The 21,821-nt window shown below is 21.7% G+C and overlaps 1 protein-coding gene across 3 annotated transcripts in view; it reads right to left on the bottom strand.

The window, feature by feature from the left end:
- Positions 1-21,821, bottom strand: part of LOC127284541 (BAI1-associated protein 3) — a 95,619-nt gene that overhangs the window by 56,885 nt on the left and 16,913 nt on the right. For all 3 annotated transcript variants that reach the window (XM_051310015.1, XM_051310017.1, XM_051310016.1), the window contains exons 2-4: positions 6,685-6,883; positions 6,010-6,310; positions 3,496-3,743 (exon numbers count right to left, since the gene is read on the bottom strand). In XM_051310015.1, the coding sequence (XP_051165972.1) occupies positions 3,496-3,743; positions 6,010-6,195 (434 nt within the window). In that variant the 5' untranslated portion in view covers positions 6,196-6,310; positions 6,685-6,883. The remainder of the gene's footprint in view (positions 1-3,495; positions 3,744-6,009; positions 6,311-6,684; positions 6,884-21,821) is intronic.

The raw sequence follows: 21,821 nt of genomic DNA, 5'->3' as shown, positions 1-21,821 counted from the left end.
ATTTTTATTTAACTAAACTTTTATTAAGCCAATTATAAATAAATTATAATAAAGACAATTTTTATTTGAATCAATTTTCATTCAACTAAATTCTCATTTTATAAAATATTCAATAGGCAAAACTTTTATTCCACCAATTTTTTTATTAAACAGATAAATTATTAAGCCAAAATAATAATAAACACAATTTTTATATAGCCGAATATTTATTAACAGAATTTTTATTTAGCTAAATTTTAATATTCAATTTCTTTAATTAAAATTATTAGAATATTTATTATAACGAAAAGAAAACAATTTATTTAACTAAATATTTAAGAGAATTTCAATTTAACAGAATTTTTATATTCCCGAATATTTACTAACACAATTTTTATTAAGCCAGATTTTTAAAATAAGCAGAACTGTTAGTTAGCTGAATTTTTTTGAAACGTAACTTTTATTTAGCCAAAATTTTAATATACATATCTTTTATTCAGCGAAATTTTTATTAACAAAATTTTTATCTATACAATTTTTATTTAGACAAATTTTAAACAAACAACTCTTATTTAGCTGAATTTTTTCAAACGAAACTTTTATTTAGTCAAATTTTTAATAAACCGAATTTTCATTAAACGGAACTTTTATGAATTTTTATTAACCTTAATGTTTATTTAGCCGAATTTGAATTAAACAGAACTTTTATATAGCGAACATTTTAAAAAATATAATTTTTTATTAAACGGAGCTTAACAGAGCAGAACTTTTATTTAGCGAAAATTTTAATAAATATTATTTTTTTAAAACGGAACGTTTATTTAGCCGAATTTTTATTAATAAAATTTTTATATTTAGCCAGATTTTGAATATACAGAACTCTTATTTAGCTGAATTTTTATCAAACGTTACTTTTATTTAGTCAAATTTTTAATAAACCGAATTTTCATTAAACGGAACTTTTATGAATTTTTATTAACCCTAATATTTATTTAGCCGAATTTTAATTAAACAGAACTTTTATTTAGCGAACATTTTAAAAAATATAATTTTTATTAAGCGGAGCTTAACGGAGCAGAACTTTTATTTAGCGAAAATTTTAATAAATATTTTTTTTTTATTAAACGTACCGTTTATATAGCCGAATTTTTATTAATAAAATTTTTATATTTAGCCAGATTTTTAATATACAGAACTCTTATTTAGCTGAATTTTTATCAAACGTAACTTTTATTTAGCTAAGTTTTTAATAAATAAAATTTTTATTAAATAAAATTTTTATTAAACTGAACTTTTATATAGATGAATTTTTATTAACCCTAGATTTCATTTAGCCGAATTTTAATTAAACAGAATTTTTATATAGCGAACATTTTAAAAATATATTTTTTATTAAACGGGGCCTATATTAAATTGAATTTTTATTAACACAATTTTTATTTAGCCAGATTTTTAATAAGCAGAACTTTTATTTAGCGAAAATATTAATAAATATTATTTTTTATTAAACGGAACGTTTATTTAGCCGAATTTTTATTAATAAAATTTTTATTCGGACAGATTTTTAATATACAGAACTTTTATTTAGCTGAATTTTTATCAAACGTAACTTTTATTTAGCCATTTTTTTCAATAAGTAGAATTGTTATTAAACTGTACTTTTATATAGATGAATTTTTATTAACCCTAATTTTCATTTAGTCAAATTTTAATTAAAAAGAACATTTATTTAGCCAGAATATTAACTTTCATTGAGCGGAATTTTAATAAATAGAATGTTTATCTTTTTTTTCTATCGTTAAATTTTATTTTTGCATTTTTTTCTCGAATTTTTGCATATTCAATATTTTTTTTGGATTAATTTTAATTTTTATCCATTTGAAAACAGTTACTTTTCGAATTTATATAAAAAAGAGTTTTATAAAAAATTTTTCCATTTTTAAAATGGAACTGTAATAAAAAGCAAAAAAAAAAAAAAAAGAAAAATGACTGAAAACGTATAATTAAGTTGCAATGTTGAAACGTGGTTATCAGCAAGAAAGACGCGTACACACTTTTTGTTCCATTTCTCTCTTTCGTTGAGAATTAGTAATTCTCCTCAAACTCTCTATATTCAATTCATTTACCATAATAATTCTCTAACCTAATTTACATCAGTGATATTAGGAAACGTGTCTCCTTTTGACTTTGCATTTCCAGTAGCTATATAGTTAAATCCCCTTGGGGAAACGATATTTTCTCACTAATTTCAAACATATATATATATATATATATATATATATATATATAAAGGAAAAATTATTATTTTGATAATTTTTACTTTTAGAAAGTATAATATAATGGAAATTATAATATAATTAGAAAAATAAAGAGGACCGAGAATATATTATAATTAAAAACTCCTGTGTTAGTTTAGGTCGAAATAATAATAATAATAATAAACTATTTGACCTAGTTAAGAAACAAAATAATAATAATAATAATAATAATAATAATAATAATAATAATAATAATAATTATTATTATTATTATTATTAATAAAATTGTGATATTGCGATATAATAAAATTAAAATAAGAAGAAAACTAAAAAAAGAAAAAAGGAATTTCGCACATTTAAAGCAGGAAATATAAATTCTAATAACAGAGAAAGTTCTCTAGAAACTCTTCCCTGTTAAATATCCTAGCAAAAGACGATAAAATACACTCAAGCTTAATCAATATTTAACCGTATAGCTTCTTTAATAATTTCCTTAAAGTGTGAAATAGTGATGAGATAGAAACGAGCCAAGTTCATTTTTTAGTTCGAAAACTTCTCTCTCTCTCTCTCTCTCACTCACTCACTCTCATACCCCAAACGAGCAATTTGAATTCATCAAAATCGTTTTCCCATGTTATCCTCTCTACAGTTGCATTTTTAAATCGTTTCACAATATTGAAATTCAAAGAAATTATTTTTCCTTTCCTCGATAAATAAATTTAAATAAAAATTTCTTTCTAAAAACTTTCGCATTTTCATAAATTTTTATAATCCACGATTATAAAGCTGAGATTTTCTTGAAAATAACTTTTAACTTTTATACATATAGTTAAACACCGAGAATAAAAAAATTTCTTTGATATAAAGAAACCAATTTTCTTGACACGTTTTCTTTCATTTAAAATAAAATTTTCTTTGAATGAAAGAAAAGCTTCTTAATTTCAAAAAAAAATTTCTTTGATTCTAAAAAATTTTTTTTTTTTGAATGAAAGAAATTTGTGCATTAAATCAAAGAAATTCTAACCTAGAGTCAAAGAAACATTTATTTGAATTAAATAAAAAATTTCTTTGAAACGAAGATAATATTTTTTTTTTTTTTTGAATCAAAGATAATTTGTTTGAAACAAATAAATTTTCTTTGTAAAAAAAAAAAAATTGTCAAAGAAATTTTTTTTCTAGGTGAAGGGGAAACATTTTTTTTAAAAAAAGTTAATAAGGGAAAAAAGATTGTATAAAATTAAAAAAAGAAAAAACTTACCCGGAAGTTGCCTCGTTGTCAACTTCTGGCCATGATGGTCTTCTACGGCAGAACATTAGTGGAGGTCGATCTGTTGATCCTTTGCTTCGTCTAAAAGAGCCTACACGTCTTGGGGACAATTGACCACCACCTCCACCTGCCGCAGGATGTACCGACAGTCCAGGAACAAATGTCGAGTCGAGAGTTCGTCGACGAGACGATAGAGAACGAGCATGAGGCGGTGTTGTTGTCCCAGGAGGTGGTACAACCTTTTTTTAAAAAAAAAAAAAACAAACAAAAGAACGAACATTAATTTATCTTCAATTGACCAAATATTTTAAATAAAATAAATAATTTATAACTGAAATTCTATATTTAGCATGTATTTTATTAAAACCAAACTTCTATTTAGCCGATTATAAAGAAAATGTTTATTTTTAATTTTCATTTAAAAGAATTTTTATTCAACATACATTTTTATTTGACAAAATTTTTAATAGGCAGAAAATTTAGCTGAATTTTTTTTAAAAAAAGAATTTTTATTTAAATAAAATGTTAATAAAACATAATTTTTATTAAACAAAAATTTTATTAAGCCGAATTATTTTTAACAAAATTTTTATTCAGCCAGATTTTTTAATAAACAGAATATTCATTAAGCCGAATTTTTTTTACCAAATGTATTATCTTTTATTCAGCCAAATTTTTAATACAATTTTTATTAAACAGAAATTTTGTCAAAATTTTAATAAACATAATTTTTATTTAGCCAAATTTTTAATAAAGAGAATTTTTATTTAACTAAAGTCACATTTAATCAAATTTTTATTAAGAAAACTTTTATTTAGCCAAATATTAAATACATAATTTTTATTTGTACTTTTATATAAATTGAATGTTATTCAGTAAAATTTTCTTTTAAACAGAACTTTTAGCCGAATTTTAAATACAATTTTTATTATGTACGAATTTTTGTTCTAAGTAAATTCTCACCTAAGTGAATTTCAACTTTTTTTTTTTATTATTTACAGAAGTTTGTTTAATAAAAAATTGAAAAGACACTTGGAAAATTAATTCTACTCATATTTTCCCAGTTTCTGAGTAAATAAAACGGGGGTTTTTATTACAAAATTATTGTTTTATAAAGTGACAGTGTGAATAATTGTTCTCGTAACATTTTTAACCATTAAAAGTTGCATTTGGATAAAGATTAAAAACTTTCAGAAAGTTAGAAATAACTATCACAAGTTTTTAGTATCTTATTTACATAAATTTTTAATCTTTATTTTAAAAATCTAATTTTCTATAATGGTTAAAAATTTCATGACTGTCCTATTGCAAATTTTTTTTAAATAAAAATAATTTTTATTTCAAACAAAATTTTTTAATTAAAAATAAGAAAATTCTGTTTACAAATATAAAATTTACTCCACAACAATTATTATAAATATTCTTGTAACTTTTATTTAGCCAAAACTTTAATAAATAGTATTATCAATATTCTTTTAACTTTTATTTAGACAAAATTTTAATAAATATAATTTTTATTAAACGGAACTTTTATTTAGCCGAATTTTTATTAACACAATTTTTATTTAGCTAGACTTTTATTAAGCAGAAATTGTATTTAGCCGAATTTTTAATAATCGCAACTTTTATTTAGCCAAATTTTTTAAACACAATTTTTATTTTGCTAGATGTTTAATATACTGAATTTTTATTTAGCCGAATTTTTTAAACACAATTTTTATTTTGCTAGATGTTTAATATACTGAACTTTTATTTAGCCGAATTTTTAAGAAACGCAACTTTTATTCAGCCTAATTTTTAATAAACGGAAATTTATTTTGTCAAAATTTTAATAAAAATTACTTTTATTACATAAAACTTTTATTTAGCCGACTTTTTATTAACACAATTTTTATTTTGCTAGATATATTACATACACAGTACTTTTATTTAGCCGAATTTTTAATGAAAAAGCTTTTTATTTAGTCGAATTTTTAATAAATGGAACTTTTATTTAGCCAGATTTTTAATAGGCAGAACTTTTATTTAGCCAAATTTTTATCCAAATCATCTTTTATTTAGTTAAATTTTTAATCAATTCAGGAGTAATTACACTCAGAGAAATGTTATATTTGTCTCCGAGCCTACTAACTCATTTATTTGTTGCAAATATATATTTTATTTCATTGAAATAAAAAATTTATTTGAGCCAAAGAAAAATTTATTTCTGACAAATAACATTTTTATTTACGCCAAATAAATAAGTTAGTAGGCTCTGTGACAAATATACGTTTATTTAACTCAAATATATTTTATTTGGTTCAAATAAATCATTTCTCTGGATATACATTAAACTACATTAAAATTAAATTAAATAAAAAAATTCAAAATGCTCAAAAAAACAATTATTTTTCGTTCGATGCGAATTTATCTCAGCGTAAAATTATTGACAACGGTTTGTTGGGAGTAAATCTTTTTAAGAGTAATAAAAAAAAAAAAAAAAGAAATAGAGACCTTGTAACTGACCTTAGGAAATCCATGGTGGGTCGTCGTGGTGGAATTAGTTGTCGAGGTAACACTCCCAGTGGACCCACTTCTTCCAGCTCCGGTAGTAGTGGATTCTTCTCGACTAAATGAGAATCTCTTCGTTCCCAAGTTGAGACTTGCGACACTGTCGCTGACGTATTGATGTAGTGAATTAAAAAAACTCATCGTGTATTTTCATTAGTCACACGTTTCTTTTTTTTTTTTTTTTTGCTCTCCTTTTTTTATATTATGTTTTTCCAATTCTCGATAATATACTTATTTTCCAAGAGAACCTTTCTCTCTATTATAAGAAATAAAAAAAAAATAGTAAAGCACACGATTAAAATTTAATAACGTCTATAGAAGAAAATCGACACCTTTCCGCACAAGCAAAAAAAACACTCACACATTTTTCTTCTCTATATATATATATATATATATCACGTATAAAATTAACTCGATTTCTTTTGTACGATATCAGGAAAAAAACAAAAAAAAAAGGTAAAATAAAAAGAAATCGTGGCGGGAATAAAAAAAAGAAGATTGGTTTTTGAGATTGAGAAAAGAAAAATCTCGAAACTTTTTTTTTTGGCAAAAAAAGTAGTAATTGATTATGCTTTCAGATCTCGTTCGTTCGAGGGTTTGTCGATAGGTAGGTAAATGTTTTTAACTCACCCAGGAGACATTGTTCTTTTGATAGTGTCATTTTTTTTTGGATTTCAAAAGCTCTGAAAGATCCCTTTTTTTTTTTGTTAAGAAATTTTCTTATTTCTCGGCATTTTATATGGTCAAGTCATTTTTTTCACATGGGGGAATTTTTCTCACTGTACCACACGTAAAATTGTCATTTTACTTTTGACAATATACTTTTCATCTGGAACAAAAAAAAATGCAAATTTGTTAATTTTTATTAAATCAAACTGTTTTTTTATTATTTAAATTCATAAAAAATTAATTTATACACAAAGAACTTCACTCAGAACTAAATATTTTGTGGCAAATTTTTAATAAAAATGTTCAATTTTAGTATTATTTTAGTAATTTTAGTAATTCAAAAATATAATATTTTATAATATATTTTGTGTTTATTCGAAAGATAAGATCCAATTATCGTTTGTGTGATGAGCTCTCATGAGAATTTCTTGAAAAGATCATATTAAAAAGAAAAAAAAAAAATAATAATAATAAAAGAAAAAAAAATCTCTCTGATACGATGAAGCCGTAATATAAATTGAGACTCGAAAGGCCATGTTCGTGGTTGCTAATACGAACAGGAAGCAAATTAGTTTCCGAACAAATATTTACTGCCGATACAGTAAAGAGGTTGTATATATATATATAGGTCTAGGCTTCGAGGTCTAGCCATATAGACTCAATCGAATGGTCCATGTTTCTTGCTTCGGATTTTCCAGCATCACTCAGAAATTGAATTTATCAATTGGCCTTTATTCCGTTACATTCCTTTGATCTCGAAAATCTCGTGGGAATTGCAATTGATAAGGTTTATCCGCCAAATAATTCAACCCAAAACCACATACACTCCATTTCCCACATTCTCCGTCGGAGTAACATTCAAGTGTGAAATTATTATCCATTTTTTTTTTTTTTTTGTAAATTTCTTATATACAAAAATAAATTGTTCTCAAACGGAAAAAAAATTAATTGTAGCAATTACTACAAAACCAATTTTAGAATAAACAAATTGTAAAAACTGCTGTAAACAAAGGAAATTGTATTTCCAACAGGTTTGGGTAAATCACAAAACAATCTGATTTTTTAGGATTACAGTTACCATAGCAACCGTTGCTAAGGTTTTTGTTCACAAATCCGATTTGTACACTCGAATTTTTAGATTCTATTCATTTAATTTATTTTTAAAATCAATTAATTCATTTCTATATCCGAATTTCGCAAAATAGCAGATTTTCGGGTACACTGAAAAAAGGGTTTGGTATTGATAACCAAACGTTTTGTTGGTATTTAAGCAACAAAAATTTTTTTGCTGTATCAACAAAATTTTGGTTGTCCCAATTAAAATTTGTTTGACACAACTAAAATTAGAAAAAAAGGATTTTTGTTGTCCTAACTAAAGTTTGATTGGGACAACCAAAATTTTGTTGATCCAGGAAAAAAATTTTTAGTTGCTTAAATACCAACAAAACGTTTCATTATCAATACCAAACCCTTTTTTCAGTGTACTCAAAATCTTTCTGTTTTGTGAAATTCGTATATAGAAATTAATTGTTTTTAAAAATATAAAAACTAAATGAATAGAATCTAAAAATTCGAGAAATATAAAAAAAATCACAGAAATGCAATAACGAACATCGAATAGGAAATTGTGAAATACAAAAAGTTTAGTGAGGGAAATGAGAAATGGATGTTACATGATCGATAGTAAAATTTATAATCCATGTATATTCCAATCTCAAAACTATTCATATTCCCGTGTATATTTTCATAACTTGACGGAGAAAAGTAATGAAATTTCCCCCGAGTTTTGAGATTAAAAGTTTTCCACTAAAAAAAAAGGGAAACTCGCTCTCTTGTGTTTGAGACTTTTTTAATCACATTGAGACAACTTCGAAAAATCGTAATCATGACTTCATTCTCATAATATAGAATAAAAATATGATTGCTGCTATGAAGAGAGAGAAAAAAAAGAGGAGAACAAAAGTTGATTAAAGAGATTTGCATATGATATTATAATTTTAGAGACACGAATATCTAAACTAAGATTCTAGTACATAGTTTCAAAGTCCCTTGAAATTGATGTTATATAAAGGTGTGAGTTCCCATTTCTGATCAAAACTTGAGGTGTGGAATAGAATTATCTCTAAAGAAAATTAAAGCATGGTCAACTACATTTCCGTTGCGGTTACTGGAAACGTCGATAATAATTTGATTCATAGAATTGAAGCCACTCAATTATTCTCAGGAGATTTACAATTCCCGGTCAAGTGACATTGTAAATTATATATAATATATATTGAAAATTACTCTTAGAGAAATTTGACCCAGTTAGTAATTCATTATTTGTCTTAATATAGAAAAAGAAACGAAAATTATATAAATCCATACAACCTCAAAAAAAGCTACAAAATAAATGCAATAAATTTCAAAAATTAATTAAAATTTTTAAAAAAGATTTACTATACAATAATACCGGGATTACAAGTAACAAATTTTTTGTCTGAGATACCAAAAATCAACAAAATTCAAACGACATGTCGTAACTGAAACTGGGATTACATCTGCATAAATTACAAAAGAGAATACACAGTTTTTGTTGAGCCCTATCTTTAGATAACACCTGTGGTATTCCGAAGAGTTTTTCTCGAAAATTTTTGGTCCATTGTAGATTGGAGGATAATGATCCTACTCAAAAAGTGCTCCATTTATTTTTAGTAAAGTATTACCTTCTGTATAGTGTTTCTGATAGTTTATGTCGAAAATTAAAAATTTCGAGATTTTTTGGTCCATAGTTGCTCGGATGCTGTTGGTCCTATCAAAAACTGTCCCATAAATTTTTGTAGGGATATTGAGATATTTCATAGGATATTTTTTGTGGTATTCTCGAGAGTATATCTCGAAAATATAAATTTCGAAAATCTTTGTCCACTTTGGTCCATTGAAAGTCGGATGCTGTAGGTCCATTCAAAACATGATTCATACTTTTCTTTGTAGGGAACTCTCTTAGGCTACCTTCTGTTCTATTTCCGAGAGTTTGTGTCAAAAATATAAAATTTCGAAAATTTTTGTTCACTTTGATCAGTTTGATCCATTGTAAGTTGGATGCTGTTGGTCTTTTCAAAAACTGCTTCTTAAATTTTTTGTGAAACTACTATCTTGGGATAACTACTCTCCTGATATTCCTAAGAGTTTATCTCGAAAATTTTTTGTCCACTTTGGTCCATCATAGCTCGGAGGCTGTTTGGTCCTACAATAAAGATCACTACAAATTTTTTGTACGAATATTTGGATATTTCTTGTGGTATTCCCGAGAGTTTATTTAGAAAATATAAAATTTTGAAATTTTTGGTCCATTTTGGTCCATCGTAGTTCGGATGCTGTTGGTCCTTTCGAAAAGTGCCTGATATTTTTTTTGTACGGAACTCTCTTAGGCTACCTCCTGTACTATTCCCAAGAGTTTATCTCGAAAATTTTGGTACATTTTGGTCCATTGTAAGTCGGATGCTGTTGGTCCTTTCGACCTCATACTTTTTTGGTAAGGAACTCTCTTAGGCTACTTTCTGTACTATACTCGAGAATTTATCTCGAAAATTTAAATTATCGAGATTATTTGTCCACTTTGGTCCATTTTAAGTCGGATGCTGTTGGTTCTATCAAAAAGATCCAAATAAATTTTTTCTATAGGAATATTTGTATATTTCTTGCGGTATTCCCGAGAGTTTATTTCGAAAATTTTTGTCCATTTTGGTCCATCGTAGTTCGGATGCTGTTGGTCCTTTTGAAAAGTGTCTCATAAATTTTTCTATGAAACTCTTTTAGACTACTTTTCGTAGAATTTTTCAACGGTTTATTTCGGAAATTTAAAGTATCAAAAACTTTTTTTTCCTCTTTGGTCCATTGTAGATTATAAAATCGGTCTCAAATTTATCAAAAACGAAAACAAATGATCTGAGAATGAATCGCAATTTGTCTAATCAAAATTGGTGTGAAAATCAATAAATTTATTGACAGGAAAGGAATAGGGTTGGATTTTGTATCAGCCCTCGTCCATGTAAATGAATTGGGAATGGTTGTTCTTAATTGAAATCAAAGAAGGGAAATCGTGCGGGACCGAAGTTTCACACAGACAATCGTCACATCCGTGGGAAATTAAGGAGTCGTCTCAAATTGTTTAATTACGATTCCATTCCATTCGAACTTTCGACAACGCCTACTTTCTCTCTCTTACTCTCTCATTCTCTCTCTCTCTCTCTCTCTCTGAACGTTAATTATCGCGACAATTTGACACTATATGGATACAACCATTCGTAAAATATCATAACTTTCTATTCTTATTATTATTATTATTATTATCATAATCGTAGTTTATCATAATTATTATTATTTATATATTTATCAAAACATTCGTCTTTATTTATCTTTAATTACAGTTTATTATTTTACAAACAAATTATTAATTTCAAATATGTCCCGTTAATTATTTCAGTTGAGAGAATATTTCCTACGCGTCTGACTAAAAAGGATTTCTCTACTGGAAATCTAGAAACCATGTTGCCTGACTAACGTGTGTAGAAATTTTCCACGTCCATTAACATGATTTACTACTTATAAGCTTTGTATTTTAATATAATTGTTCTCATTTTCAAAATATAATGTTTAACAAAATTATAACGTATAATATAAATATTAATAAATAAATAAATAAATAAACTAATATATTATAAATTAAAATGATTGAAAAAAATTTTAAAATCTCTAATTTTCTCTTTAAAAATATGTAATTTTGAATTTTTTTTTTTTCTAAAAAGAATTTAAACTGCGTCATTATATATATGAGGGCATTGTTTACAAACTCTCTTTCCGTTTTTGCGCTTAATTTCAGACAAAAAACTGAAGAGTTTATCTAGTTTAAAAATTCTGCATTTAAGCTTTCATCATCGTGTTCCCAGAACAAATGCTTCTTTTTCGTTTTTTTTTTTTTTTTTTTTTTTCAAGAGCTGTTGTTAGAAGGTGGCTGTCGAGTGTTTATAAAGCACTTGAAAATGCTTCACGCTTTTTTCATGTACCAAAAAAAGAGAAAAAAAGAATTCAATTTTACTGCATATAGTGAAAATAATATTGACAAATCAAAATCCAAGAATTTTTATAACAATTACATTTTATTTTATATTTTTTATACTTTTAGAACAAAAAAACATATTTTAATTGTTACTTTATAAATAAAATTGCACTTTATAAATTTAATTGCAATATATAATTATTATTTGCAATAAATATTATTAATTAATTAAATATTTTTAATAATTTTGGTATTAAACAATAGTAATAATAATAATAATAATAATAATAATAATAATAATAATAATAATAAAAATAAAATTAATTAATAATTAAATTATTTATATCCTAGTATTAAATAATACTAATGATAACAATAAGCTTAATTATAATATATAATTATACACTCAGAAATTTGTATTTGTCTCCAAGCCTACTAATTCATTTATTTGTTGCAAATATATTTTATTTAATTTAAATAAAAAATTTATTTGAGCCAAAGAAAAATTTATTTATGACAAATAAAATTTTATAAATAACTTAGTATGCTCTGGGACAAATATACATTTATTTAACTCAAATATATTTTATTTGGTTCAAATAAATCATTTCCCAGGGTGTATTATTATAATTATAAATTATAAATAATTATAATTTATCATTTTATTTACAATTTTTATAATTATAAATAATAATTAATTATAATTTATAATTTTATTTATAATTTATATAATTATAATAATTATATTATTGTGTATATAATTTTATATGTATAATTAATTTAATTAATAGTTAAATTATTCATTGAAATTTAATTTAAAAAATTTTAATTATAAATAGTTATAAATTATAAATTATAAATTAATTATAATTTATAATTTTATTTATAATTTTTATAATTATAATAATTATATTATTGTATATAATTTTATATGTATAATTAAATTTAATTAATAGTTAAATTATTCATTGGAATTTAATTTAAAAATTTTTATCCCGTGTATATTCGCGATATTTTATGTATATTATCTCGAGACAGTGATTTTGTCAGAGTGTGAAATCAGGTGAACAATGAATTCATAATGAAATTGGACATTAACTGGAGATTTCTTGACATATTCGTAAAGCTATTACCCATGAACTTTATATGAATATAATGTCACGCAAAATAGAATTCGCTCAGCATCAGGTGTACCACATCAAATCTCCAACTGGACATATATATGTGTGAATATAACATATGTCGAGATTTCATATACATATATGCATACATTTATACATACACACACATATATATATATATATATATATATATATATATATATATATATATATATATATATATACATGTATGTTTAATATATATGGATAACAGTCAGCTCATTAACGAGCGTACCACTAGATATTATTCGCACTACATCACACTGTAATTTCAACCATATATGCATACCAGATACCACTATATGGATAGCAAATATCCATATATGTGTGTATATATATTAAATATTACATTATACACAAACTGACACGAAATTACTCAATTCAATCTTTATAGATGTATTGGAAAAAAAATATCCAATTACTTTTTATGTATAATTACAGTGAAAAAAAATTTATTTAGTTCAAATAATTTATTTCGCCACACTCAGAGAAATGGTATATTTGTCTCCGAGCTTACTAACTCATTTATTTGTTGCAAATATATTTTATTTTATTGAAATAAAAAATTTATTTGAGGCAAAGAAAAATTTATTTTTGACAAATAAAATTTTTAATTACGCCAAATAAATAAGTTAGTTGGCTCTGAGACAAATATACGTTTATTTAACTCAAATATATTTTATTTGGTTCAAATAAATCATTTCTCTGCGTGCATTAGCAGATAAATATTTCATTGGGGGAAATAATTTTTATTTTAATCAAATAAACTGCACCGAAAAAAAAAATATTCTTGTATTCAGAGGAAACTTCCTCTTACAGAATCCTCTTGAATTTTATTCTTAATACAAGAGTATTACTCTTTAAATGAGTATATTTGCCTTTAATTTCAAGAGGATTGAAACAAAAGGACTATTCTAGAGCATTCCTCTTATATTCAGAATAATCTTTTTAAAATAAAAATAATACTCTTAGAATTTAGAATAATCTTCTATGTTTTAAATATCTTGATAGAGTTGCTACTTACACAATACGTGCATATTTTTGAAGGTAAAAGAAATTTTTTAAAAAATTTAAATAATTTTGAGGTTATGCTATTTAAAATTTTATTTTATTACGATTTTTATTTAAAATTTATTTAAAATAAATTTTCAAATTTAATGAATTATATGTTTCGCGCATAAAAATATTATATATATATATATATTATTATAAAATAGATTATATCTATGACATACAAACTAGATGATTGCATTTTTATTATTTCGGAGTTCTTTTTAAGATGATATTTTCCTCTTAAAATAAGAATATCCTCTTAAATTAAGAGGAATAATTTTACGTACACGCAGAGAAATGATTTATTTGAACCAAATAAAATATATTTGAGTTAAATAAACGTATATTTGTCTCAGAGCCTACTAACTTATTTATTTGGCGTAAATAAAAATGTTATTTGTCAGAAATAAATTTTTCTTTGCCTCAAATAAATTTTTTATTTCAATGAAATAAAATATATTTGCAACAAATAAATGAGTTAGTAGGCTCGGAGACAAATATACCATTTCTCTGAGTGTAGAGGGCAATCCTCTTAAACCTAGAGGACATCCTTTTGCAGAATATACTAGAGGAAAATATGCATTGAAATAAGTGGAATCCTCTTGAAACAAGAGGATTTTTTTTCGGTGTGTATTTGAGTCAATAATTTCTTTATTTAAAGTAAATAATTTTTTACACCCCGAAAAATGTTTTATTTGAACCAAATATAATATATATTTGACTTAAATAAACGTATATTTGTCTTACAGCCTACTAGCCTATTTATTTGGTGTAAATAAATTTTTTTATTATTTAAATCAAATAAATATTTATTAGGCTCTGAGATAAATATATATAATTTTTCTGAGTATATTCTTCAAATAAAAAGAAAATAGGTTTAATAATATTTTTCTATTTCTTTTGAAATACAAAAGAAAAACTGTTTATAATTTAACAAAAATGAAAAAAATTTCCATTTTTCTACTTTGTGAAATCATGTGATTTTACAATTAGGAAATTTGTTACACTGATTGGGAGGATGAAACGAAAATAAAAAAATTGTCTTTGAAAAGACATAAAATAAAATTGCACACATAAAGCCTTTAATCCAAAGTAAATTGATTTTCATGATTAAAAGTCAATTCGAACGAATTGTAAAGAGAAATTAAACACCACAATAATGTAATCTGTTACAAATTCTTTTTTGTTTTTGTAACTCTTTTTGTTTTCTATATAAAAATTCTATAATTAATAATTCTCCAACAAGTAAAAATGTGTTTCAATTTTTTTTTTTTTTTTTTTTTTTTTTTTTTTTTTTGAAAAAATGAATTATTTCTCTCTTCTTTAAATAAATAAAATAAAATAGTAGAATGTGTTTTAATAAAAAAAAGGTGCGATCGAAACCCCCATGCATATTATTATTAAATCTCGTTAGGAAATTTTACACTCACTATAATATTTATTGGCCTAAAAGTATTCTCAAGTTCTCTATATCTATCTCTCTCTATATATATACGAATTTGGAAACCTCGTTTCTCAATTTACAATATTATATTTTATCTCTCGAATGTCAATAAAGATAAATCGATAGTTGCTAGAGAACCTGCGATAGGATATAGAACTTATATTTCATTTTTTAATAACCGCAATTTTTTTCGAAAAAAAAAAATGTAACGGAATTACTTTTCGCAAAAAAAAAAAAAAATTATTTCAACTTGAAAGACGAAGAAAATGTCTTTTATAATTTGTTGTACAACAAAAAAAAAATCCACAGTTGTAAGAAATAAAAAAATTTTTTTTTTCTAAGAAATAATTTTCTTCTTCATAAATGAAAAAATTATTGTTACTATTCACAGAGTATTTATAAAACGTTATATATATATATATTATATGCCTCCTTGGCAACAATATGGGGAAAAGAAACATTTAAAGGGATTCATCAAAAGAAACCTAACTATTTCACAAAGTGGAAAACTACCCAATAGACATTGCCTTCTCTATTGGAGATTGAAACACACATTAAACATCATTTAAACACGTGGAAATTGTGAAATTTGTTTTTCCTGCTGGAAAATTTTTTTCTTATTTAAATTCCAAACAAATTTTTGTCTTTTTTATTGGATATACACCTAAAGAAATATTTTATTTGAAACTAATATAATAATAATAATAATAATAATAATAATAATAATAATAATAATAATAATAATAATAATAATAATAATAATAAATATAATATTAATACATATATATACTATTTATAAACGTATATTTGTCTCAGAGCCTAATAACTTTTTTATTCGCTGTAAATATTTTAATTTTTTTTATTTTTGTCATATAAATTAAATTTATTTGCAATAAATAAATATTTTTTTTTTTTAAATATTTTTTTTTTGTAATATTTATTTTGTTTGTTAATTAATTATTTATTTTTTAATTTCTCAACGCATTATACAAATAAAGTTCATGAAATACCTTCAGGCATTATTAGATATGAAAATCATGTTTTGTATATTTATTAAGAACAATTCCACTCTTTTCCCTGGCCTTGTTTCTAAAAGCGAATTAAATATTCAAAAATGTACGACATTCATTGTATATATGTTAGTTAATTATACTTCCAACGAGAGTTTTGTTATAATTAAACATATATTATACAAACAAATGAAGTAAATGTAAATATTTTACTTAAAATTGTAATTATCAATTTCGAAACTTAAAACCAATGCGCATATTTATAAGTAAATTTTATATGTAATTATACTTGGAATATGATATTACAAAATTGTCATTAGGAAAATTCTCTCATTAATTACTTATGCATTAAAATTAAAAAAATTTTTTTTTTTTTTTGAATAGTATGGAATAAAAAATTACTGCAAATTTTTTATAATATTTTTTTGTTTCCTATAATTAATCCAAATAAATTGATTACAGATATTATTATTATTATTATTATTATTATTATTATTATTATTATTATTATTATTATTATTATTATTATTATTATTATTATTATTATTATTATTATTATTATTATTATTATTATTATTATTATTATTATTATTATTATTATTATTATTATTATTATTATTATTATTATTATTATTATTATTATTATTATTATTATTATTATTATTATTATTATTATTATTATTATTATTATTATTATTATTATTATTATTATTATTATTATTATTATTATTATTATTATTATTATTATTATTATTATTATTATTATTATTATTATTATTATTATTATTATTATTATTATTATTATTATTATTATTATTATTATTATTATTATTATTATTATTATTATTATTATTATTATTATTATTATTATTATTATTATTATTATTATTATTATTATTATTATTATTATTATTATTATTATTATTATTATTATTATTATTATTATTATTATTATTATTATTATTATTATTATTATTATTATTATTATTATTATTATTATTATTATTATTATTATTATTATTATTATTATTATTATTATTATTATTATTATTATTATTATTATTATTATTATTATTATTATTATTATTATTATTATTATTATTATTATTATTATTATTATTATTATTATTATTATTATTATTATTATTATTATTATTATTATTATTATTATTATTATTATTATTATTATTATTATTATTATTATTATTATTATTATTATTATTATTATTATTATTATTATTATTATTATTATTATTATTATTATTATTATTATTATTATTATTATTATTATTATTATTATTATTATTATTATTATTATTATTATTATTATTATTATTATTATTATTATTATTATTATTATTATTATTATTATTATTATTATTATTATTATTATTATTATTATTATTATTATTATTATTATTATTATTATTATTATTATTATTATTATTATTATTATTATTATTATTATTATTATTATTATTATTATTATTATTATTATTATTATTATTATTATTATTATTATTATTATTATTATTATTATTATTATTATTATTATTATTATTATTATTATTATTATTATTATTATTATTATTATTATTATTATTATTATTATTATTATTATTATTATTATTATTATTATTATTATTATTATTATTATTATTATTATTATTATTATTATTATTATTATTATTATTATTATTATTATTATTATTATTATTATTATTATTATTATTATTATTATTATTATTATTATTATTATTATTATTATTATTATTATTATTATTATTATTATTATTATTATTATTATTATTATTATTATTATTATTATTATTATTATTATTATTATTATTATTATTATTATTATTATTATTATTATTATTATTATTATTATTATTATTATTATTATTATTATTATTATTATTATTATTATTATTATTATTATTATTATTATTATTATTATTATTATTATTATTATTATTATTATTATTATTATTATTATTATGTATACTGTATGTTTCCGTTGATAATGACACGTTTAATAAATTGTTAATCAGCACGTCTATCAATACTATTGATTGATATCAATGCAATTAGATTGAATCAACAAAGCTTCTGTCAGGATTAATCAAGATAATACCCCTTTTTTTGATGCGCAATCAGAAAAAAAATATATGAAATTTCAAGAGATAAAAAAAGGTTTCCAATAAAAAAAAAGGACGTTCTTGTTTTTTTTTTTTTTTTTTACAAATCTTTGAAACAACTTTTAATTGATTCCGTCTTTTATTTCTTTAAAATTATTTTTCTATCTCAAAAAAATATTTTCCTATTTTTTATTCTATTTTATTATTATTATTTTTATATATTATTATTATTTATTTATTTCGTTATTATTATTATTTTTTTCAACTCTCTTCCAACGATATTATTCACGAAAAATCTTATCAGCCTATATCAAATATTTTAGTTACACGATTATTTCCTTTTTTTTTTTGCCCTCAATGTTTCCACTCTCAATTTAAAAGCAATGATCATTGATTTTGAGTAAATAAAAAATAAAAAATAAAAAATAAAAAAAAAATCCCCTCCCTAAATATAATTGTATAGAATACAGATTATACAGTTGAATAAAATTGTGACATTTCCACCTGGGAAATTCTGAAGGACGTAACTATCGATTCCACGTTATATATGAGAGACGATGTTTATCTGTGCGAGCTTAAAAAATATGAATTTCATTGTTAGAGAGAGAGAGAGAGTGAAAGAGAAAACTGAGATTAATTTCAATATTTTTCCATCGTCATATTCTCCAAGTTATAAGTTGATGAATAAATATATATATATATATATATATATATATATTATTTAATAAAAAAAAAGAGTTACAGTTATTTTCCCAAGAATCATATAAAAGAGAAACGTATATAATATCACTTTAAAAAAGTCAAGCGGAAAGTGTAATCGAGTGATAAAATGAATTCCTCTCATCATCGAAAGTGTCGATAATATCAAAATGAGAAATGTGAATAATAAGGAAGTATTTTCCAAAGTAGAGAGTTCATCATTCAGAAAAAATTTCAATAAACGATATCGAGGGTATTACAAAATTAAATAAATCAAATGAATTTATAAATTTATCAAAAAAAAATTTGTTCTTTCACGTGATATGATTTTAATATTTCAATATTGTCTTTTTTATTTATTTACTGTAAATTTAATTACTATATATATTTTAATTATTAATTTATAATTACTACTTTAATTACTAATTTACAATTTAATATTATTAATTTATCAAAATTATTTGATTAAATTATTCGGGTACAAGAGTTCCAAAATATTCCAAACTGAAAGTTCCAAAAAAAAAGTTCCAAATTCAAAGGATACAAAATTTATTTTTTCCAAAGTACAAAATTTCCAAAAGTAAATTTTTCCAAAGTAAAATGTTCCAAAATAAAACGTTCCAAAGTAAAATGTTCCAAAATAAAATGTTCCAAAGTAAAATGTTCCAAAGTAAAATGTTCCAAAGTAAAATATTCCAAAATAAAATGTTCCAAAGTAAAATATTCCAAAGTATTTTTTTCCAAAGTAAAATGTTCCAAAATAAAATGTTCCAAAGTAAAATATTCCAAAATAAAATGTTCCAAAGTAAAATGTTCCAAAGTATGTTTGGAAAAAAATACTTTGAAAAAAATACTTAGGAAAAAAATATCCTTTGGGAAAATAATAACTTGGGTCCTTAGAAATTGAAATTTTCATTTTGGTACTTTTATCACCATTATTAATGAAATTATATAATTAACAGAGTAATTAATTAATTGTTAATCAATTTTAAATTTAAAACAAAAAATTTTTTTTATATAAAATAACAAGTATTATAAATTAGAAATTCTTCATCATATTTTCATCTCTTTGAAAATGTTTTTTTTTTATATTTTTCAATTTTCCACTTGTCACTCATTGGATTATTTTAATATTATGAAAAATCTTTGAAAATTTGTAAGATTTTAAATGAAAGATGAGAGAGAGAGAGAACATATCGAGAAGGATAAAGAAAAATGGGGATAAAATCAAGAAATATATATAATATTATAAAGAGGTCACCGCACTTGAAAAGAAATATTTGCGTTCACATGACTGAGCGACAATTTTCATTACAAAAGACAAAAGAAAATTTAATCAATATTTTAAATTATTTTTTTTTCTATTTTTCATTTTTTTTCCAGAACTTTCGGATCTTTTTTGATAAAAGAAAATTTGGAGAAAAAATTTTTAAATAATTCAAATAGAAATCAGTTTAAAAAAAAATAATTTAAATTACTTTTATAATCATTAAACGCAGATACACGTCCTTCGATGAATCGATTACAAGTACTTAACCTTCGATAATATCAAAAGAGTTTGCACCCCCTTTTGATGATATGAATGCTATTGACATACTTTAAATAATAAATAAAAAGTGAAATTCACACTATTCTTTATATATAAAGATAGATATTTTCTAAATGATAATGATCTTTTGTTTTCCAGAGAGTAACCCTTTTCTTTTTTTTTTTGAAAAATATAATACAATTGACAGTGCTTTTCAAGCTATCACAAAACTTCATTATCTCCTCGACTATATATTATATTAAAAAGCCTCTTATAAATATTCCATTCAATTTCAATCTGATATTATCACTTGGAAAATAATTATTACTTTCACAATATTAATTAAATTCAAAAAAACAAGTCATTAGTAATTGTTTAATTAATATTTTAATTTTAATTTTTTTCTTTAGGGGGAAAAATTTTTGACACTTAAAATTAATACTAGTCAATTTTAATTATTTAATTATTAAAAGTACACCAAGAGAAAAAATATATTTGTCAAAAATAAATTTTTAACTTGTTTCAAACAAATTTTATTTGGTTTAAATAATTTTTTTTTTGCGCTAATTATTTTATATGTTCTAAATAAAAATTTATTTGTGCTAAACAAATTTTTTATACAAATAAGTTATTCTGAAAAAAATATATTTTTATTTGAGGCAAATAAATGTTATTATTGTCGCAAATAAATGCAAATGAAAAATTTCTCTGAATGTAATTTCAAAAATAGTAAAATATTAAAAATACTTTTTGTAATAAATCACACCCAGTGAAATTTTTTACCAAATACATAATATATTTCAATCAAATAAACGTATATATGTCTCAGCCGATTTATTTGGCGTAAATAAAAATTCAATTTGCCATAAATATTTGTAACAAATAAATATTTATTTAAATCAAATAAATATTTGCAACAAATAAATGTTTATTTAAATCAAATAAATATTTTATTTATTTATTTTCTCTGGTTGTATAAATTATAAATAAAACCAGTTTAATTTCATTTCAATTATTTTGAAATT

Source organism: Leptopilina boulardi, unplaced genomic scaffold, assembly GCF_019393585.1.
Source record: "Leptopilina boulardi isolate dan_hultmark-lab unplaced genomic scaffold, ZJU_Lbou_2.1 LbouV2_325, whole genome shotgun sequence".
Lineage (NCBI taxonomy): Eukaryota > Metazoa > Arthropoda > Insecta > Hymenoptera > Figitidae > Leptopilina > Leptopilina boulardi.
This window is presented reverse-complemented; position numbering and strand designations above follow the sequence as displayed.